This window comes from Hemiscyllium ocellatum, chromosome 44, assembly GCF_020745735.1.
Source record: "Hemiscyllium ocellatum isolate sHemOce1 chromosome 44, sHemOce1.pat.X.cur, whole genome shotgun sequence".
Lineage (NCBI taxonomy): Eukaryota > Metazoa > Chordata > Chondrichthyes > Orectolobiformes > Hemiscylliidae > Hemiscyllium > Hemiscyllium ocellatum.
In genome coordinates this window covers 2,134,725-2,158,318 of record NC_083444.1, presented here as the reverse complement: position 1 = coordinate 2,158,318, position 23,594 = coordinate 2,134,725, and the positions used below count along the sequence as shown (strand labels likewise).

Below are 23,594 nucleotides of genomic sequence, written 5' to 3'. Positions count from 1 at the left end.
TGGACTGTGAAGGGGCTGTTTCCATGCTGTACACCTGGACTGTGAAGGGTCTGTTTCCATACTGTACACCTGGACTGTGAAGGGTCTGTTTCCATGCTGTACACCTGGACTGAAGGGTCTGTTTCCATCCTGTACACCTGGACTGTGAAGGGTCTGTTTCCATACTGTACACCTGGACTGAGAAGGGTCTGTTTCCATGCTGTACACCTGGACTGTGAAGGGTCTGTTTCCATACTGTACACCTGGACTGAACGGTCTGTTTCCATCCTGTACACCTGGACTGTGAAGGGTCTGTTTCCATACTGTACACCTGGACTGTGAAGGGTCTGTTTCCATGCTGTACACCTGGACTGTGAAGGGTCTGTTTCCACACTGTACACCTGGACTGAAGGTTCTGTTTCCAAGCTGTACACCTGGACTGCAGGGTCTGTTTCCATACTGTACACCTGGACTGAAGGGTCTGTTTCCATACTGTACACCTGGACTGAGAAGGGTCTGTTTCCATGCTGTACTCCTGGACTGAGAAGGGTCTGTTTCCATGCTGTACACCTGGACTGAGAAGGGTCTGTTTCCATACTGTACACCTGGACTGTGAAGGGTCTGTTTCCATGCTGTACACCTGGACTGAGAAGGGTCTGTTTCCATGTTGTACACCTGGACTGAGAAGGGTCTGTTTCCATACTGTACACCTGGACTGTGAAGGGTCTGTTTCCATGCTGTACACCTGGAATGTGAAGGGTCTGTTTCCATGTTGTACACCTGGACTGAGAAGGGTCTGTTTCCATTCTGTACACCTGGAATGTGAAGGGTCTGTTTCCATGCTGTACACCTGGACTGAGAAGGGTCTGTTTCCATGCTGTACACCTGGAATGTGAAGGGTCTGTTTCCATGCTGTACACCTGGACTGAGAAGGGTCTGTTTCCATACTGTACACCTGGACTGAGAAGGGTCTGTTTCCATACTGTACACCTGGAATGTGAGGGGTCTGTTTCCATGCTGTACACCTGGACTGATGGGTCTGTTTCCATACTGTACACCTGGACTGTGAGGGGTCTGTTTCCATGCTGTACACCTGGACTGATGGGTCTGTTTCCATACTGTACACCTGGACTGAAGGGTCTGTTTCCATGCTGTACACCTGGACTGTGAAGGGTCTGTTTCCATGCTGTACACCTGGACTGTGAAGGGTCTGTTTCCATGCTGTACACCTGGAATGTGAAGGTTCTGTTTCCATGCTGTACACCTGGACTGTGAAGGGCCTGTTTCCATGCTGTACACCTGGACTGTGAAGGGCCTGTTTCCATTCTGTACACCTGGACTGAAGGGTCTGTTTCCATGCTGTACACCTGGACTGTGAAGGGTCTGTTTCCATTCTGTACACCTGGACTGTGAAGGTTCTGTTTCCATGCTGTACACCTGGACTGATGGGTCTGTTTCCATGCTGTACACCTGGACTGTGAAGGGTCTGTTTCCATTCTGTACACCTGGACTGAAGGGTCTGTTTCCATTCTGTACACCTGGACTGATGGGTCTGTTTCCATGCTGTACACCTGGACTGTGAAGGTTCTGTTTCCATGCTGTACACCTTGACTGATGGGTCTGTTTCCTGCTGTACACCTGGACTGACGGGTCTGTTTCCATACTGTACACCTGGACTGTGAAGGGTCTGTTTCCATTCTGTACACCTGGACTGAAGGGTCTGTTTCCATGCTGTACACCTGGACTGTGAAGGGTCTGTTTCCATTCTGTACACCTGGACTGTGAAGGTTCTGTTTCCATGCTGTACACCTGGACTGATGGGTCTGTTTCCATGCTGTACACCTGGACTGTGAAGGGTCTGTTTCCATTCTGTACACCTGGACTGAAGGGTCTGTTTCCATGCTGTACACCTGGATTGTGAAGGTTCTGTTTCCATGCTGTACACCTGGACTGATGGGTCTGTTTCCATGCTGTACACCTGGACTGTGAAGGATCTGTTTCCATGCTGTACACCTGGACTGATGGGTCTGTTTCCATGCTGTACACCTGGACTGTGTAGGGTCTGTTTCCATGCTGTACACCTGGACTGTGAAGGTTCTGTTTCCATGCTGTACACCTGGACTGATGGGTCTGTTTCCATTCTGTACACCTGGACTGTGAAGGGTCTGTTTCCATTCTGTACACCTGGACTGTGAAGGGTCTGTTTCCATGCTGTACACCTGGACTGAAGGGTCTGTTTCCATGCTGTACACCTGGACTGAAGCCTGTGTTTCCATTCTGTACACCTGGACTGAAGGGTCTGTTTCCATGCTGTACACCTGGACTGTGAAGGGTCTGTTTCCATTCTGTACACCTGGACTAAAGTGTCTGTTTCCATAGTGTACAACTGGACTGCAGGGTCTGTTTCCATGCTGTACACCTGGACTGTGAAGGGTCTGTTTCCATGCTGTACACCTGGACTGAAGGGTCTGTTTCCATTCTGTACACCTGGACTGAAGGGTCTGTTTCCATGCTGTACACCTGGACTGTGAAGGGTCTGTTTCCATACTGTACACCTGGACTAAAGTGTCTGTTTCCATAGTGTACACCTGGACTGCAGGGTCTGTTTCCATGCTGTACACCTGGACTGTGAAGGGTCTGTTTCCATGCTGTACACCTGGACTGAAGGGTCTGTTTCCGTTCTGTACACCTGGACTGAAGGGTCTGTTTCCGTTCTGTCCACCTGGACTGAAGGGTCTGTTTCCATTCTGTACACCTGGACTGTGAAGGGTCTGTTGTCATGCTGTACACCTGGACTGAAGGTTCTGTTTCCATACTGTACACCTGGACTGAAGGGTCTGTTTCCATACTGTACACCTGGACTGTGAAGGGTCTGTTTCCATGCTGTACACCTGGACTGAAGGGTCTGTTTCCATGCTGTACACCTGGACTGAAGGGTCAGTTTCCATACTGTACACCTGGACTGTGAAGGGTCTGTTTCCATACTGTACACCTGGAATGTGAAGGGGCTGTTTCCATGCTGTACACCTGGACTGATGGGTCTGTTTCCATACTGTACACCTGGACTGATGGGTCTGTTTCCATGCTGTACACCTGGAATGTGAAGGGTCTGTTTCCATACTGTACACCTGGAATGTGAAGGGTCTGTTTCCATACTGTACACCTGGACTGTGAAGGGTCTGTTTCCATGCTGTACACCTGTACTGATGGGTCTGTTTCCTTACTGTACACCTGGACTGATGGGTCTATTTCCATGCTGTACTCCTGGACTGTGAAGGTTCTGTTTCCATGCTGTACACCTGGACTGTGAGGGGTCTGTTTCCATACTGTACACCTGGACTGTGAAGGTTCTGTTTCCATACTGTACACCTGGACTGAAGGGTCTGTTTCCATTCTGTACACCTGGACTGAAGGGTCTGTTTCCATACTGTACACCTGGACTGAAGGTTCTGTTTCCATACTGTACACCTGGACTGAAGGGTCTGTTTCCATTCTGTACACCTGGACTGAAGGGTCTGTTTCCATACTGTACACCTGGACTGAAGGGTCTGTTTCCATTCTGTACACCTGGACTGAAGGGTCTGTTTCCATGCTGTACACCTGGACTAAAGGATCTGTTTCCATACTGTACACCTGGACTGTGAAGGGTCTGTTTCCATACTGTACACCTGGACTGAAGGTTCTGTTTCCATGCTGTACACCTGGACTAAAGGATCTGTTTCCATACTGTACACCTGGACTGTGAAGGGTCTGTTTCCATACTGTACACCTGGACTGAAGGTTCTGTTTCCATGCTGTACACCTGGACTGAAGGGTCTGTTTCCATGCTGTACACCTGGACTGAAGGGTCTGTTTCCATACTGTACACCTGGACTGTGAAGGGTCTGTTTCCATACTGTACACGTGGACTCTGAAGGGTCTGTTTCCATGCTGTACACCTGGACTGTGAAGGGCCTGTTTCCATGCTGTACACCTGGACTGTGAAAGGCCTGTTTCCATTCTGTACACCTGGACTGAAGGGTCTGTTTCCATGCTGTACACCTGGACTGTGAAGGGTCTGTTTCCATTCTGTACACCTGGACTGTGAAGGTTCTGTTTCCATGCTGTACACCTGGACTGATGGGTCTGTTTCCATGCTGTACACCTGGACTGTGAAGGGTCTGTTTCCATTCTGTACACCTGGACTGAAGGGTCTGTTTCCATTCTGTACACCTGGACTGATGGGTCTGTTTCCATGCTGTACACCTGGACTGTGAAGGTTCTGTTTCCATGCTGTACACCTGGACTGATGGGTCTGTTTCCTGCTGTACACCTGGACTGACGGGTCTGTTTCCATACTGTACACCTGGACTGTGAAGGGTCTGTTTCCATTCTGTACACCTGGACTGAAGGGTCTGTTTCCATGCTGTACACCTGGACTGTGAAGGGTCTGTTTCCATTCTGTACACCTGGACTGTGAAGGTTCTGTTTCCATGCTGTACACCTGGACTGATGGGTCTGTTTCCATGCTGTACACCTGGACTGTGAAGGGTCTGTTTCCATTCTGTACACCTGGACTGAAGGGTCTGTTTCCATGCTGTACACCTGGATTGTGAAGGTTCTGTTTCCATGCTGTACACCTGGACTGATGGGTCTGTTTCCATGCTGTACACCTGGACTGTGAAGGATCTGTTTCCATGCTGTACACCTGGACTGATGGGTCTGTTTCCATGCTGTACACCTGGACTGTGTAGGGTCTGTTTCCATGCTGTACACCTGGACTGTGAAGGTTCTGTTTCCATGCTGTACACCTGGACTGATGGGTCTGTTTCCATTCTGTACACCTGGACTGTGAAGGGTATGTTTCCATGCTGTACACCTGGACTGAAGCGTGTGTTTCCATTCTGTACACCTGGACTGAAGGGTCTGTTTCCATGCTGTACACCTGGACTGTGAAGGGTCTGTTTCCATTCTGTACACCTGGACTAAAGTGTCTGTTTCCATAGTGTACAACTGGACTGCAGGGTCTGTTTCCATGCTGTACACCTGGACTGTGAAGGGTCTGTTTCCATGCTGTACACCTGGACTGAAGGGTCTGTTTCCATGCTGTACACCTGGACTAAAGTGTCTGTTTCCATACTGTACACCTGGACTGCAGGGTCTGTTTCCATGCTGTACACCTGGACTGTGAAGGGTCTGTTTCCATGCTGTACACCTGGACTGAAGGGTCTGTTTCCGTTCTGTACACCTGGACTGAAGGGTCTGTTTCCGTTCTGTCCACCTGGACTGAAGGGTCTGTTTCCATTCTGTACACCTGGACTGTGAAGGGTCTGTTGTCATGCTGTACACCTGGACTGAAGGGTCTGTTTCCATTCTGTACACCTGGACTGAAGGTTCTGTTTCCATACTGTACACCTGGACTGAAGGGTCTGTTTCCATACTGTACACTTGGACTGTGAAGGGTCTGTTTCCATGCTGTACACCTGGACTGAAGGGTCTGTTTCCATGCTGTACACCTGGACTGAAGGGTCTGTTTCCATACTGTACACCTGGACTGAGAAGGGTCTGTTTCCATACTGTACACCTGGAATGTGAAGGGGCTGTTTCCATGCTGTACACCTGGACTGATGGGTCTGTTTCCATACTGTACACCTGGAATGTGAAGGGTCTGTTTCCATACTGTACACCTGGAATGTGAAGGGTCTGTTTCCATACTGTACACCTGGACTGTGAAGGGTCTGTTTCCATGCTGTACACCTGTACTGATGGGTCTGTTTCCTTACTGTACACCTGGACTGATGGGTCTGTTTCCATGCTGTACTCCTGGACTGTGAAGGTTCTGTTTCCATGCTGTACACCTGGACTGTGAGGGGTCTGTTTCCATACTGTACACCTGGACTGTGAAGGTTCTGTTTCCATACTGTAAACCTGGACTGAGAAGGGTCTGTTTCCATACTGTACACCTGGACTGAAGGTTCTGTTTCCATACTGTACACCTGGACTGAAGGGTCTGTTTCCATTCTGTACACCTGGACTGAAGGGTCTGTTTCCATTCTGTACACCTGGACTGAAGGGTCTGTTTCCATTCTGTACACCTGGACTGATGGGTCTGTTTCCATTCTGTACACCTGGACTGAAGGGTCTGTTTCCATACTGTACACCTGGACTGAAGGGTCTGTTTCCATTCTGTACACCTGGACTGAAGGGTCTGTTTCCTTGCTGTACACCTGGACTAAAGGATCTGTTTCCATACTGTACACCTGGACTGTGAAGGGTCTGTTTCCATACTGTACACCTGGACTGAAGGTTCTGTTTCCATGCTGTACACCTGGACTGAAGGGTCTGTTTCCATACTGTACACCTGGACTGTGAAGGGTCTGTTTCCATACTGTACACCTGGACTCTGAAGGGTCTGTTTCCATGCTGTACACCTGGACTGTGAAGGGTCTGTTTCCATACTGTACACCTGGACTGTGAGGGGTCTGTTTCCATACTGTACACCTGGACTGAAGGGTCTGTTTCCATTCTGTACACCTGGATTAAAGGGTCTGTTTCCATACTGTACACCAGGACTGAAGGGTCTGTTTCCATTCTGTACACCTGGACTGAAGGGTCTGTTTCCATGCTGTACACCTGGACTGTGAAGGGTCTGTTTCCATACTGTACACCTGGACTCTGAAGGGTCTGTTTCCATGCTGTACACCTGGACTGTGAAGGGTCTGTTTCCAAACTGTACACCAGGACTGTGTAGGGTCTGTTTCCATAGTGTACACCTGGACTGAAGGGTCTGTTTCCATACTGTACACCTGGACTGAAGGGTCTGTTTCCATGCTGTACACCTGGACTGTGTAGGGTCTGTTTCCATGCTGTACACCTGGACTGAAGGGTCTGTTTCCATACTGTACACCTGGACTGAAGGGTCTGTTTCCATTCTGTACACCTGGACTGAAGGGTCTGTTTCCATACTGTACAACTGGACTGAGGGGTCTGTTTCCATGCTGTACACCTGGACTGAAGGGTCTGTTTCCATACTGTACACCTGGACTGAAGGGTCTGTTTCCATTCTGTACACATGTACTGAAGGGTCTGTTTCCATGCTGTACTCCTGGACTAAAGGATCTGTTTCCATACTGTACACCTGGACTGTGAGGGGTCTGTTTCCATACTGTACACCTCGACTAAAGGGTCTGTTTCCATGCTGTACACCTGGACTGTGAGGGGTCTGTTTCCATGCTGTACACCTGGACTAAAGGATCTGTTTCCATACTGTACACCTGGACTGTGAGGGGTCTGTTTCCATGCTGTACACCTGGACTAAAGGGTCTGTTTCCATACTGTACACCTGGACTGAAGGTTCTGTTTCCATGCTGTACACCTGGATTAAAGGGTCGGTTTCCGTGCTGTATACCTGGACTGAAGGGTCTGTTTCCATGCTGTACACCTGGACCGAAGAGTCTGTTTCCATGCTGTACACCTGGACTGAAGGGTCTGTTTCCATACTGTACACCTGGACTGAAGGGTCTGTTTCCATGCTGTACACCTGGACTAAAGGATCTGTTTCCATACTGTACACCTGGACTGAAGGGTCTGTTTCCATACTGTACACCTGGACTGAAGGGTCTGTTTCCATGCTGTACTCCTGGACTGTAGGGTCTGTTTCCATACTGTACACCTGGACTGTGAGGGGTCTGTTTCCATGCTGTACACCTGGACTGAAGGGTCTGTTTCCATGCTGTACTCCTGGACTAAAGGATCTGTTTCCATACTGTACACCTGGACTGTGAGGGGTCTGTTTCCATACTGTACACCTCGACTAAAGGGTCTGTTTCCATGCTGTACACCTGGACTGTGAGGGGTCTGTTTCCATGCTGTACACCTGGACTAAAGGATCTGTTTCCATACTGTACACCTGGACTGTGAGGGGTCTGTTTCCATGCTGTACACCTGGACTAAAGGGTCTGTTTCCATACTGTACACCTGGACTAAAGGGTCTGTTTCCATGCTGTACACCTGGACTGTGAGGGGTCTGTTTCCATACTGTACACCTGGACTGAAGGTTCTGTTTCCATGCTGTACACCTGGACTAAAGGGTCTGTTTCCATACTGTACACCTGGACTAAAGGTTCTGTTTCCATGCTGTACACCTGGACTGTGAGGGGTCTGTTTCCATTCTGCACACCTGGACTAAAGGTTCTCTTTCCATGCTGTACTCCTGGACTGTGAAGGGTCTGTTTCCATGTTGTACACCTGGACTGAAGGGTCTGTTTCCATACTGTACACCTGGACTTAAGGGTCTGTTTCCATGCTGTACATCTGGACTGTGTAGGGTCTGTTTCCATGCTGTACACCTGGACTGAAGGGTCTGTTTCCATGCTGTACACCTGGACTGACGGGTCTGTTTCCATTCTGTACACCTGGACTGAAGGGTCTGTTTCCATACTGTACACCTGGACTGAAGGGTCTGTTTCCATTCTGTACACCTGGACTGAAGGGTCTGTTTCCATGCTGTACACCTGGACTAAAGGATCTGTTTCCATACTGTACACCTGGACTGTGAGGGGTCTGTTCCCATACTGTACACCTGGACTGAAGGTTCTGTTTCCATGCTGTACACCTGGATTAAAGGGTCTGTTTCCGTGCTGTACACCTGGACTGAAGGGTCTGTTTCCATGCTGTACACCTGGACTGAAGGATCTGTTTCCATGCTGTACACCTGGACTGAAGGGTCTGTTTCCATGCTGTACACCTGGACTAAAGGATCTGTTTCCATACTGTACACCTGGACTGTGAGGGGTCTGTTTCCATACTGTACACCTGGACTGAAGGGTCTGTTTCCATACTGTACACCTGGACTGAAGGTTCTGTTTCCATGCTGTACACCTGGACTGAAGGGTCTGTTTCCATACTGTACACCTGGACTAAAGGGTCTGTTTCCATGCTGTACACCTGGACTGAAGGGTCTGTTTCCATACTGTACACCTGGACTGAAGGGTCTGTTTCCATGCTGTACTCTTGGACTGAAGGGTCTGTTTCCACACTGTACACCTGGACTGTGAGGGGTCTGTTTCCATGCTGTACACCTGGACTGAAGGGTCTGTTTCCATGCTGTACTCCTGGACTAAAGGATCTGTTTCCATACTGTACACCTGGACTGTGAGGGGTCTGTTTCCATACTGTACACCTGGACTAAAGGATCTGTTTCCATACTGTACACCTGGACTGTGAGGGGTCTGTTTCCATGCTGTACACCTGGACTAAAGGGTCTGTTTCCATACTGTACACCTGGACTAAAGGGTCTGTTTCCATGCTGTACACCTGGACTGTGAGGGGTCTGTTTCCATACTGTTCACCTGGACTGTGAAGGGCCTGTTTCCATGTTGTACACCTGGACTGAAGGGTCTGTTTCCATACTGTACACCTGGACTGAAGGGTCTGTTTCCATGCTGTACACCTGGACTAAAGGGTCTGTTTCCATACTGTACACCTGGACTAAAGGTTCTGTTTCCATGCTGTACACCTGGACTGTGAGGGGTCTATTTCCATACTGTACACCTGGACTGTGAGGGGTCTATTTCCATACTGTACACCTGGACAAAAGGTTCTGTTTCCATACTGTACACCTGGACTAAAGGTTCTGTTTCCATGCTGTACACCTGGACTGTGAGGGGTCTATTTCCATACTGTACACCTGGACTGTGAGGGGTCTGTTTCCATGTTGTACACCTGAACTGAAGGGTCTCTTTCCATGCTGTACACCTGGACTGAAGGGTCTCTTTCCATTCTGTACACCTGGACTGAAGGGTCTGTTTCCATGTTGTACACCTGGACTGAAGGGTCTGTTTCAATGCTGTACACCTGGACTGAAGGGTCTGTTTCCATACTGTACACCTGGACTGTGAGGGGTCTGTTTCCATTCTGTCCACCTGGACTGAAGGTTCTCTTTCCATGCTGTACTCCTGGACTGTGAAGGGTCTGTTTCCATGTTGTACACCTGGACTGTGAGGGGTCTGTTTCCATTCTGTACACCTGGACTGAAGGGTCTGTTTCCATGCTGTACACCTGGACTGAAGGATCTGTTTCCATACTGTACACCTGGACTGAAGGATCTGTTTCCATGCTGTACACCTGGACTAAAGGATCTGTTTCCATACTGTACACCTGGACTGTGAGGGGTCTGTTTCCATACTGTACACCTGGACTGAAGGGTCTGTTTCCATACTGTACACCTGGACTGAAGGTTCTGTTTCCATGCTGTACACCTGGACTGAAGGGTCTGTTTCCATACTGTACACCTGGACTAAAGGGTCTGTTTCCATACTGTACACCTGGACTGAAGGGTCTGTTTCCATGCTGTACTCCTGGACTGAAGGGTCTGTTTCCATACTGTACACCTGGACTGTGAGGGGTCTGTTTCCATGCTGTACACCTGGACTGAAGGGTCTGTTTCCATGCTGTACTCCTGGACTAAAGGATCTGTTTCCATACTGTACACCTGGACTAAAGGGTCTGTTTCCATGCTGTACACCTGGACTGTGAGGGGTCTGTTTCCATGCTGTACACCTGGACTGTGAGGGGTCTGTTTCCATGTTGTACACCTGGACTGAAGGGTCTCTTTCCATGCTGTACACCTGGACTAAAGGGCCTGTTTCCATACTGTACACCTGGACTAAAGGTTCTGTTTCCATGCTGTACACCTGGACTGTGAGGGGTCTATTTCCATACTGTACACCTGGACTGAAGGGTCTGTTTCCATACTGTACACCTGGACTAAAGGTTCTGTTTCCATGCTGTACACCTGGACTGTGAGGGGTCTATTTCCATACTGTACACCTGGACTGTGAGGGGTCTGTTTCCATGTTGTACACCTGGACTGAAGGGTCCCTTTCCATGCTGTACACCTGGACTGAAGGGTCTCTTTCCATTCTGTACGCCTGGACTGAAGGGTCTGTTTCCATGTTGTACACCTGGACTGAAGGGTCTGTTTCCATGCTGTACACATGGACTGAAGGGTCTGTTTCCATACTGTACACCTGGACTGTGAGGGGTCTGTTTCCATTCTGTACACCTGGACTGAAGGTTCTCTTTCCATGCTGTACTCCTGGACTGTGAAGGGTCTGTTTCCATGTTGTACACCAGGACTGTGAGGGGTCTGTTTCCATTCTGTACACCTGGACTGAAGATTCTCTTTCCATGCTGTACACCTGGACTGTGAAGGGTCTGTTTCGATACTGTACACCTGGACCGTGAAGGATCTGTTTCCATGCTGTACACCTGGACTGAAGGGTCTGTTTCCATGCTGTACACCTGGACTGAAGGGTCTCTTTCCATGCTGTACACCTGGACTGTGAAGGGTCTGTTTCCATGCTGTACACCTGGACTGAAGGGTCTGTTTCCATTCTGTACACCTGGACTGTGAAGGGTCTGTTTCCATGCTGTGCACCTGGACTGTGAGGGGTCTGCTTCCATGCTGTACACCTGGACTGAAGGGTCTGTTTCCATACTGTACACCTGGACTGAAGGGTCTGTTTCCATGCTGTACACCTGGACTGTGAAGGGTCTGTTTCCATGCTGTACACCTGGACTGTGAGGGGTCTGTTTCCATGCTGTACACCTGGACTGAAGGGTCTGTTTCGATACTATACACCTGGACTGAAGGGTCTGTTTCCATGTTGTTCACCTGGAGATAAGGGTGTGTTTCGATACTATACACCTGGACTGAAGGGTCTGTTTCCATACTGTACACCTGGACTGAAGGGTCTGTTTCCATGCTGTACACCTGGACTAAAGGGTCTGTTTCGATACTATACACCTGGACTGAAGGGTCTGTTTCCATACTGTACACCTGGACTGAAGGGTCTGTTTCCATGCTGTACACCTGGACTGAAGGGTCTGTTTCGATACTGTACACCTGGACTGAAGGGTCTGTTTCGATACTATACACCTGCACTGAAGGGTCTGTTTCCATACTGTACACCTGGACTGAAGGGTCTGTTTCCATGCTGTACACCTGGAGATAAGGGTGTGTTTCCATGCTGTACACCTGCACTGAAGGGTCTGTTTCCATGCTGTACACCTGGACTGAAGGGTCTGTTTCGATACTATACACCTGGACTGAAGGGTCTGTTTCCATGCTGTACACCTGGACTGTGAAAGTTCTGTTTCCATGTTGTACACCTGGACTGAAGGGTCTGTTTCCATTCTGTACACCTGGACTGAAGGGTCTGTTTCCATGCTGTACACCTGGACTAAAGGTTCTGTTTCCATACTGTACACCTGGACTGAAGGGTCTGTTTCCATACTGTACACCTGGACTGTGTAGGGTCTGTTTCCATGCTGTACACCTGGACTGAAGGGTCTGTTTCCATGTTGTACACCTGGACTGAAGGGTCTGTTTCCATGCGGTACACCTGGACTGTGAAGGGTCTGTTTCCATACTGTACACCTGGACTGCAGGGTCTGTTTCCATACTGTACACCTGGACTGAAGGGTTTGATCTAGACAGGTTGGGAGAGTGGTCCAGGAAATGGCTGATGGAATTTAACGTGAGCAAGTGTGAGGTCTTGCACTTTGGCAAAAAGAATAAAAGCATAGACTACTTTCTAAACGGTGAGAAAATTCGTAAAGCCAAAGTACAAAGGGATCTGGGAATGCTAGTCGAGGATTCTCTAAAGGTAAACATGCAGGTTGAGTCCGTGATTAAGAAAGCGAATGCAATGTTGTCTCTTATCTCAAGAGGGTTGGAATATAAAAGCACCGTTGTGCTACTGAGACTTTATAAAGCTCTGGTTAGGCCCCATTTGGAGTACTGTGTCCAGTTTTGGTCCCCACACCTCAGGAAGGACATACTGGCACTGGAGCGTGTCCAGCGGAGATTCACACGGATGATCCCTGGAATGGTTGGTCTAACATATGAGGAACGGCTGATGATACTGGGATTGTATTCGTTGGAGTTTAGAAGTTTAAGGGGAGACTTAATAGAGACGTACAAGATAATACATGGCTTGGAAAGGGTGGATGCTAGGAAATTGTTTCCGTTAGGCGAGGAGACTAGGACCCGTGGACACAGCCTTAGAATTAGAGGGGGTCAATTCAGAACAGAAATGTGGAGACATTTCTTCAGCCAGAGAGTGGTGGGCCTGTGGAATTCATTGCCGCAGAGTGCAGTGGAGGCCAGGATGCTAAATATCTTCAAGGCCGAGATTGATAGATTCTTGTCTCGAGGAATTAAGGGCTACGGGGAGAACACTGGTAAGTGGAGTTGAAATGCCCATCAGCCATGATTGAATGGCTGAGTGGACTCGATGGGCCGAATGGCCTTACTTCCACTCCTATGTCTTATGGTCTTATGGTCTCCATACTGTACACCTGGACTGAAGGGTCTGGTTCCATGCTGTACACCTGGACTGTGAAGGGTCTGTCTCCATCAAAGTTTGTGAGACGGTTTGTAGCTCGGGTGCTCGTTGTTGTGGTTCTGTTCGCCGAGCTGAGAGTTTTTGTTGCAAACGTTTCGTCCCCTTTCTAGGTGACATCTTCAGTGCATGGGAGCATCATCTGAAGCGCTTCTGTGCTGATTCCTCAGGCATTTATATGGTTTGAGGGTCTGTTTCTATAAAGTACACCTGGATTAAAGGGTCTGTTTCCATACTGTACACCTGGACTGAAGGGTCTGTTTCCATACTGTACACCTGGACTGTGAAGGGTCTGTTTCCATACTGTACACCTGGACTGAAGGGTCTGTTTCCATACTGTACACCTGGACTGTGAAGGGTCTGTTTCCATACTGTACACCTGGACTGAAGGATCTGTTTCCATGCTGTACACCTGGACTGAAGGGTCTGTTTCCATACTGTACTCCTGGACTGAAGGGTCTGTTTCCATACTGTACACCTGGACTGTGAAGGGTCTGTTTCCATACTGTACACCCGGATTAAAGGGTCTGTTTCCATACTGTACACCTGGACTGAGAAGGGTCTGTTTCCATGCTGTACACCTGGACTGAAGGGTCTGTTTCCATACTGTACACCTGGACTGAGAAGGGTCTGTTTCCATGCTGTACACCTGGACTGAAGGGTCTGTTTCCATGCCGTACATCAGTCCTGGTATCACAATGTCTGCAATAACGCACTCCCTCAGCACTGACCCTCCGACAGGGCCCACCCCCTCGGCACTGGCCCTTCGACAGTGCCTACACCCTCAGCCCTGACCCTCCGACAGTGCCCTCTCTCTCAGCACTGACCCTCCGACAGTGCCCACTCCCTCAGCTTTGATTCTCCGTCAGTGCAGCGCTCCCTCAGCGCTGACCCTCCGACTGTGCAGCACTCCCTCAGCGCTGAACTTTCGACAGTGCAGCACTCCCTCAGTACTGACCCTCTGAAAGCGTGACGCTCCGTCAGCGCTCACCCTCTGACAGTGCCCGCTCCCTCAGCACTGACCCTCCGACAGTGCCCACTCCCTCAGCACTGACCCTCCGACAGTGCGGCACTCCCTCAGCACTGACCCTCCGACAGTGCGGCACTCCCTCAGCACTGACCCTCCGACAGTGCAGCACTCCCTCAGCACTGATCCTCCGACAGTGCGGCACTCCCTCAGCATTGACCCTCCGACAGTGCGGCGCTCACTCAGCACTGACCCTCTGACAGTGCCCACTCCCTCAGCACTGACCCTCTGTAGGCCCGGTGGTTCTGCTCCCCCATTGGGAATGTCTATGTCTCCTCTGAAAGCTGCTAACCACGGCTGTGTCAATGCTATTTCTGTTGGGAACAATGAAAGTTTGGATGATCAAATTCTCTCAGTGGCACGGGCATTGAACCAGCATTGGAACAGCACATTCAAGGCATCCAGACAACTGAGCTAATGAGGTAATTAGTGGGAATGTCAGCACCTCCTGCTGCCCACTAACTCTTGAGTGTGGTGTGTGGCTGGGGCCTGTTATGTTGACACACACAGCAACCTCCCACAGTGCTACTGGTAGTGTGCTGAAGATGGCCAACATTACAATTGAGTTCTAATGATGAACTATCTTAAACTCTTGCCTTGTGTGGTACCACAAACTGCTGAGATACTGGGCTTCTTTGCATGGACTATCGAAAAACAGGGAGCCACTTATGGTGGCCATTCAGCCCCAGGAGAACCCTGCTCTCCTCACCACCAAGTTCAAACTTGGAATGGTAATATGTTACATCATCGAGTCTCCTGTCTTCAACTGGTCCGTATACCCCCACCTTCTGTGAATCAATATACTCATAGTTCCCTGCCTTCTCAAAACCTCTGACTCACTCATCTTCAATCCCTAAAATGGAATTAGTTTTCGTTTAAAAGTTAATGAGGCTCCAGTTTCAGCCATTTGTAATTAGACAGCTTCAGCAATACCTTGAAAACAAAGCTCACAACTTTATGATTCACAGCAAAGACACATCCTCGTGAGGCAGGAGGCCTTTAGGAAAGGGATAAACCTATCAGGGGAATAAGGAACGTACTACATTGAAAGAAAAATGTGCCAAACAATGTGGCCAATGTTAATGGTAACCAGACAATAGGTAAAATTTTAAAAGATGATGAAAGACATAAAAAGAGGGAGAAAATAAAGCCAAACTAGCAAATATTATCAAATCAGACAGTAACAACTTCTTTAAATATATAACTAAGAAGAGAAAGGCCTGAAGAAAACAGGCCCCTTAGAGAATGAGGCTGGGGACATAATAATGGGGAGCCAGGAAATGGCAGAAGAATTGATTAGATTAGATTAGATTCCCTACAGTGTGGAAACAGGCCCTTCGGCCCATCCCGTCCACACCGACCCGCCGAAGAGTAACCCTCTTTACTGCACAGGACACTAACAGCATTTTAAAAATACAAAAATAATCAAGGGAAGTAAGGATGAGAGGGGGTGAGCGTGGAGAGGAAATAAAGGTCAAAAATTATCACTTAAGACAAAAGTGCGAGGGAATCACAAGCCAATATGTCCCCTGGATCAGATGGGTTGCATGTATCCTTTTTATTTATTGACCTGTGAGACATGGGCTAACACACTGATGCCCTGTAATATTCTGATCTCTTGCAGCACTGATTCTGATGTTTTACGCAGTCTTTTACACTTTCCTAACTGGTCTCTTCAGCCTGACCATGTGGGTGATGCTGCAGACCGTTAATGAATACACACCAAAGTACCAAGATCGGATCACGAACCCAGGTACAGAGATTCGCAAGGGGGGTGTGTGTGTCTGTGTGTGTGTCTGTGTGTGTGTGTGTGTGTGTGTCTGTGTGTGTGTGTCTGTGTGTGTGTCTGTGTGTGTGTGTGTCTGCATCTGCGTGTGTGTGTGTGTGTCTGTGTGTGTCTGTGTGTGTGTGTGTCTGTCTGTCTGTCTATCTGTCTGCGTGTGGGTGTCTGTGTGTCTGCATGTGTGTGTGTGTGTCTGTATGTGTGTGTGGGTGTCTGTGGGTGTGCGTGTGTGTGTCTGCGTGTGGGTGTCTGTGTGTGTGTATGTGTCTGTCTGCGTGTGTGTGTCTGTGTGTGTGTGTCTGTGTCGTGTGTGTGTGTGTGTGTATGTGTGTGTCTGTGTGTGGGTGTCTGTGTGTGTCTGTGTGTGGGTGTGTGTGTGTGTGTGTCTGTGTGTGTGTATATGTGTGTGTGTGTGTGTATGTGTGTGTGGGTGTCTGTGTGTGTGTCATTTCTAAGTGGAAGGACAATGCTGATTAATGGGATTAGATTAATTTAGAATATCTGGTCACATGGACAGGTTGGACTGAAGAGTTTGTTTCTACTGGACATCTCTACGACAAGGGGCAGCAGATACAGGGGAACCCCACCCCCTGCACGTTCCCCTCCGAGCCCCTCCCCATCCTGACTTGGAAATACATCGCCGTTCCCTCAGTGTGGCTGGGTCAGAATCCTGGGATTCCCTCCCTCAGGGACATTGTGGGTCTATCCACAGCACATGGAGGTCAAGAAAACAGCTCACCCCCACCTACTCACGGGGGGGAAACTAGGGACAGGACAATAAGTGATGGGTCCAGCCAGTGATGCCCACACCCCATGAACAAATAAAAGAAACAGAATAATGGCCCAACCACACTCTGCCATTTAGATTGTGAAGGTCTGTTAATCCACTTACTCTATCCCTTACCCAACATTCAATTGAAGTTTAATAGATGTTTATTACAGAGTGGAGAGGGTGGCTCTGGTCAATCTGTGCTATTCCCCACCACCCCCTCCTCAGAGGTTCACGGGGGCCTCAGAACTGAACCCCGTTACCCCAGCAACAGAGATCAAACAATCATCCTCTCCAATCCTTTGTATTCCAGCTCTGTCCTGGGAAAGACTTTTCATTCCATTCGTCCTTTTGATCGCGGCCTCTAGCTGCTCATGAGGTTGTGATAAATGAACTGGACGTGACCACTTCCTTACAATGTTGCTGACCATCAGGATCACAGGAGATTGACACAATTAGTCCCTCAGACCTATTCTCACGTTCAGCTAGATCTTGGCTGACTAGTCTCCCTTGGTCTCAATTTCCTGTGCTATTCCCATGTTGCTTGATTACTTTTACAATCCAAACGGTGGCCTCTTCTTCAATATTTAACAACAGCTTCTGTCAATGAGATGAGAGGAAGCTCGTTTGGAGTGTAAATGGAGACCAGTATGGAGCAGTGGGGCCAAATGGCCTGTATCTATGCCTGATAGTCTAAGGCTGAGATAGAGAGGTTCTTGATAAGGAGAGGAAATAGAGAGTAATGGGGAAAAGGGCAGGACATGAGGAGGGTCAGGATCTCAGACAGTCACAATCTCACTGGGTGGTGGGGTGGCGCGGTTATTCAGTGGTTAGCACTGCTGCCTCACAGCGCCAGGGACCTGGGTTCGATTCCACCCTCAGGCAGCTGTCTGTGCGGGGATTGCACGTTCTCCCCGTGTCTGCGTGGGTTTCCTCCGGGTGCTCCGGTTTCCTCCCACAGTCTAAAGTTGTGCAGATTTAGGGTAAATTGGCCACGGGAAATCGTCCTGTCCATGTCCAGGATGTGCAGGCTAGGTGGATTAGACATGAGCAGTGCAGGGTTACAGGGATAGGGAGGTGGGTCTAGATGGGATGGTGTTCAGATGGCCAGTATGGACCTGATAGGCTGAATGGCCTGCTTCCGCATGATGATTCTAAATGCTAGAGCAGGCTCAAGGGAACAAATGGCCTATTCCTGTTTCTTATGGTCTCATCATATGGGACAGCATCAGTTGTGGATTGGACAGTCGCTGGCAAGTGAATCACCAATGGGGTTTTCTTTCCTAGGTCTGATGATCCGCCCAAGAACAGACAGTCTACTTGTTACGTTCAACACGTCACATGAAAGCACATGGCAGGCACATGTCCAAGCCCTCAACGCGTACCTGGACTGTGAGTAGACTTTGTGGAGCAGCCATCACTGACTTTACCCCCATCTCCCCTCTTCACTTTCTGACTCCGCTCTCTGTAAGCATAGAACACAGAACATTCCAGCACAGTACAGGCCCTTCGGCCCTCGATACTGTGCCGACCTGTGGAACCAATCTGAAGCCCATCCATATCCGCCACAAGTTCACCTGCACCTCCACACACATCATCTATTGCATCCGCTGCACCCGATGTGGCCTCCTCTACGTTGGGGAGACGGGCCACCTACTTGCGGAACGCTTCAGAGAACACCTCAGGGACGCCCGGACCAACCAACCCAACCACCCCGTGGCTCAACACTTTAACTCTCCCTCCCACTCCACCAAGGACATGCAGGTCCTTGGACTCCTCCACCGGCAAAACATAACAACACGACGGCTGGAGGAAGAACGCCTCATCTTCCGCCTGGGAACCCTCCAACCACAAGGGATGAACTCGGATTTCTCCAGTTTCCTCATTTCCCCTCCCCCCACCTTGTCTCAGTCGGTTCCCTCAACTCAGCACCGCCCTCCCAACCTGCAATCTTCTTCCTAACCTCTCCGCCCCCACCCCACTCCAGCCTATCACCCTCACCTTGACCTCCTTCCACCTATCCCATCTCCATCGCCCCTCCCCCAAGTCCCTCCTCCCTACCTTTTATCTTAGCCTGCCTGGCACCCTCTCCTCATTCCTGATGAAGGGCTTATGCCCGAAACGTCGAATTTCCTATTCCTTGGATGCTGCCTGACCTGCTGTGCTTTAACCAGCAACACATTTTCAACTGAAGCCCATCTAACCTACACTATTCCATTATCATCCATATGTTTATGCAATGACCACTTAAATGGCCTTAAAGTTGGTGAGTCTACTACAGTTACAGTCAGTGCAGTCCACACCCCTATTACTCTCTGAATAAAGAAACTACCTCTGACATCTGTCCTATATCTATCACCCCTCAATTTAAAACCATGTCCCCTCGTGCTAGCCATCACCATCCAAGGAAAAGGCTCTCATTGTCCACCCTTTCTAACCCTCTGATTATCTTATGTGTCTCTATTAAGTCACCTCTCAACCTTCTCTCTAATGAAAACAGCCTCAGTTCCCTCAGCCTTTACTCATAAGACCTTCCCTCCAGACCAGGCGACATCCTGTTAAATCTCCTCTGCACCCTTTCCAAAGCTTCCACATCCTTCCTATAATACGGTGACCAGAACTGTACACAATACTCCATGTGCAGCCGCACAGAGTTTTGTAGAGCTGCAGCATGACCTCATGGCTCCGAAATCAATCCCTCTACCAATAAAAGCTGACACACTTCTTAACAACCCATCAACCCAGGGTGTTAACTTTCAGGGATCTACGCACATGGACACTGTGATCTCTCTGCTCATGCACACTACCAAGAATCTTAGCAAGTTAAAAATTACACACCGACCCGCCACCCACCCATACCCCTACATTTACCCCTTACCTAACACTACGGGCAATTTAGCATGGCCAATTCACCCTGACCCGCACATCTTTGGACTGTGGGAGAAAACCGGAGCACCCGGAGGAAACCCACGCAGACACAGGAAGAACGTGCAAACTCCACACAGTCAGTCACCTGAGGCGGGAATTGAACCCGGGTCTCTGGCGCCGTGAGGCAGCAGTGCTAACCACTGTGCCACCGTGCCGCCCATATACACCACATCAACCATTTTACCCTCATCTACCCGTTCAGTCACCTTGCCCATCCCCTGCAGTTTCCTTCCCCATCCTATGCATCCTAAATCTTGTCTAATCACATCATAACTGACTTTCCCCCAGCTATAACTCTTGCCCTGCGGTATATACCTATCCCTTTCCATCACTAAAGTAAACATCACCGAATTGTGGTCACTATCACCAAAGTGCTCACCGACTTCCAAATCTAACACCTGGCCAGGTTCATTAGCCAGTACCAAATCCAATGTGGCCTCACCTCTTGTTGGTCTGTTGACATACTGTGTCAGGAAACCCTCCTGCACACATTGGACAAAAACTGACCCATCTAAAGTACTCAAACTATGGTATTTCCAGTCAATATTTAGAAAGTTAAAGTTCCCCGTGACAACTATCGTGTTATTCTCGCTCCTATCCAGAATTATCTTTGCTATCCTTTCCTCTACATCTCTGGAACTTTTCAGAGGCCTATAGAAAACTCCCAACAGGGTGACCTCTCCTTTTCCGTTTCAGCCCATACTACCTCAGTACACGAGTCCTATTGCCCGGCCTATTGCACTGTGATGGCACAAACGGAGGCCATTTGGCCCACAGTTTCTGTACTGTTAGTTTCTGCTGGGCCTGTTCTTTAGTAGATTCATCCCCAGCCATCCCTCTTTCTGGTGTGAGGTAAGCTTCTGACATCGACTGCAGAGAAAGGTCCGCACGGTGACGTAGACAGAAGGATTTTTGTTTTTCACTCATGACATGTGGACAGCATTTATTGTCCATCCCGAGCTGCCCTTGAACTGGGTGGCTTGCTAGAACATTCCAGGCGGCCTTTAAGCGTCAACCACATTGGCTGTGGGTCTGGAGTCACATGTAGGCCAGGCCAGGAAAGCTTGGCAGATTTCCTTCCCTAAAGAATGTTAGTCAGCCAGATGAACTTTTCCTGACAATTGTTAATGGTCACCTGTAGATTCTTAATTCCAGAGTTAAAAAAAAATCACCGCCATCACCGGGGCAAGACTTGAACCTGGGGTCCCCAAAACATTAGCTGAGTATCTGGATTAATAGCAATAATACCACGAGGCCATCTTAAAGTCAGAAGTCGGGTGGCACGGTGGCACAGTGGTTAGCACTGCTGCCTCACAGCGCCAGAGACCCCGGTTCAGTTCCCGAATCAGGCGACTGACTGTGTGGAGTTTGCACGTTCTCCCCGTGTCTGCGTGGGTTTCCTCCGGGTGCTCCGGTTTCCTCCCACAGTCCAAAGATGTGCAGGTCAGGTGAATTGGCCATGCTAAATTGCCTGTAGTGTTAGGTAAGGGGTAAATGTAGGGGTATGGGTGGGTTGCGCTTCGGCGGGTCGGTGTGGACTTGTTGGGCCGAAGGGCCTGTTTCCACACTGTAAGTAATCTAAAGTCACATGATACCAGGTTATAGTCCAACAGGTTTATTTCATATCGGAGTGCTGTTCCTTCATCAGGTGATTTCAAATAAATGCACTACAACTTGGTGTTGTGTAACTTCTGACTTTGTCCACCTCAATGGCACTTCCACATCATCCTAAAAATAGGCTCTGTCTTATTTAAACAGCAAATGTTTATTGCATACTGCTTAGTAGCTAGTTACATAGCTACATAGATACGCGATTGTCTCCTGTCTGCAACATAAGAGCACAGCAGATGGGTCACAAGGAAGAGAATTGACCACAAGGGGAGTCAACATCTCTAATGGGGAATCTTCCTCTGCTCCTCCAGCCTATAACGACAGTGTTCAGGTTTCGAATAATGACCAGTGCAGGCCGGGGACATATTACCTCCAAGAGGACAGCGGGGACGTTCGCAATACCCCGAAGCGATCCTGTCAATTCAACCGAACCATGCTGGGCCAGTGCTCGGGGCTAGAGGACAAGACGTATGGGTACAGCGAAGGGAAACCCTGCATCCTCGTCAAGATGAACAAGGTGAGCTCGTGAAATGGTGGCCCAGTGGTTCGCGCTGCTGCCTTCCAGCGGCAGGGACCTGGTTTCGATCCCACCCTCGGGCGACAGTCTGTGTGGAGTTTGCACATTCTCCCTGTGTCTGCGTGAGTTTCCTCCGGGTGCTCTCGTTTCCTCCCACAGCCCAGAGGTGTGCAGGTTTCGGGTGGATTGGCTGCACTGTCGATAAGGTCGACGCTAAGGGAGCTCTGCGTGCTTGGACTAAGATGTTTAATAAAAGTCCCTTTTATCCTCTCATGTGGGACACAAGCAATCTCATGACCACCCTCAAGAAAGGGCAAGACTGAGCCCTCCCCGCTGCGTTAGGGTCCAATATTTATTGCTCAACCATCGGTAAAATGGAATCTCTGCTCATGATCCCAGGGTACTTGCTGTAAGCAGTCTCGCTGTGGCACTTCCCACCTCACAACAGCCACACTGACAAAAGTGCTTCCCCTCCTGTGAATGTCCCAAGAGGGGTGCTACAGAAATGCAAGGTTTCCCACCTTCTCTCATTTTCCTTTTCAGATTATCGGGTTCCTACCTGGTGAAGGGAAGACACCGTACGTGTCCTGTGAAGGGAAGGTTAGTGGCTGGTCAGTGGAATTGGCCATTATTGCAGGCAGCAGCTTCCAAGCTGAACATGTTAACCATCTCTCTCTCTCTCTCTCTCTTTCATTTCATCCCGTCTGCTGTCCATTCCATCGGATCATCGTAGGCAAAAGATGAGAAAAATGAGGGGGTAAGATGCCTGGACATTAGCGGGAGATGCTAGCTGACAGAAATCTGTCTTCCCCTCCCCTTGCAGTGTACTCCCACCCGGAGCGGTTGACCCTTGACCTGCAGATTATTGGGATCTGAGTATCTACCCTTTTCCCAAGTCTGTGAGTGAGGGGGTGGGGAGGGCTCAGTGTTGGCTTCTAGATTGTTCCGTAGAGTCGAACCAATTTTGCCAGTGCTGCCCGCTTTTCCAATGCTAGCCCGCCTCGCTTTAACTCCCTCGGGGCTTGCTGCTTCTCATTTAGCTATCCCCAGGGTCAAAGAGACACAGAGTCGGCCTAACCCACTGCTACACCTTCGAGGGAAAGAGCAGAGAGTCATTCGAGGGGGAGTATGGACCAGCCGGAGAGGCCGTGTCTTTTCAGGGGCAATCTGATGGGTCAGAACTTTCCAAAACAGCAACTTGTGTTTTGGTAGCGCCCTTACTTTTCCCAGGGTGCTTTGCAGAGAGGTGGGGGGAGGTGATGTCTCAGAAGCAGCAACCAGATTATCCGTCAATTGTAGGCAGCATCTCCGAGGAGGAGAGAGAGTCGGGGATGGATGGGTTTAGGGAAGGGAATCCCAGGGCTCATACCCCAAGCAGCTGTGGGCAGAACCACTAATGGCGCAGCGATGGGACATTGGGGGGTGGTCAAGAGGCTGAAACTGGAGGAGCGCTGAGTTCCTGGAGGGGGTTGGGGATTGCAGTGGATATGTACGGTTATGGTGATTGGATCAAATCAATCGCATCAAAACCACCAACATTCCACACCTCGACTGGATTGCTGGGACAGTTAGAGGAAAGTGATGGAGAGGGT

At 49.4% G+C, this 23,594-nt stretch overlaps 1 protein-coding gene across 2 annotated transcripts in view; it reads left to right on the top strand.

The window, feature by feature from the left end:
* The window catches only part of LOC132835145 (sodium/potassium-transporting ATPase subunit beta-2-like), a 50,601-nt gene that overhangs the window by 22,376 nt on the left and 4,631 nt on the right, over nucleotides 1-23,594 (top strand). The window contains exons 2-6 of one of the 2 annotated variants that reach the window (XM_060854472.1): nucleotides 16,019-16,147; nucleotides 18,234-18,338; nucleotides 21,797-22,002; nucleotides 22,546-22,602; nucleotides 22,736-22,759. In XM_060854472.1, the coding sequence (XP_060710455.1) occupies nucleotides 16,019-16,147; nucleotides 18,234-18,338; nucleotides 21,797-22,002; nucleotides 22,546-22,602; nucleotides 22,736-22,759 (521 nt within the window). The remainder of the gene's footprint in view (nucleotides 1-16,018; nucleotides 16,148-18,233; nucleotides 18,339-21,796; nucleotides 22,003-22,545; nucleotides 22,603-22,735; nucleotides 22,760-23,594) is intronic. The other variant, XM_060854473.1, reaches the window with a different exon arrangement.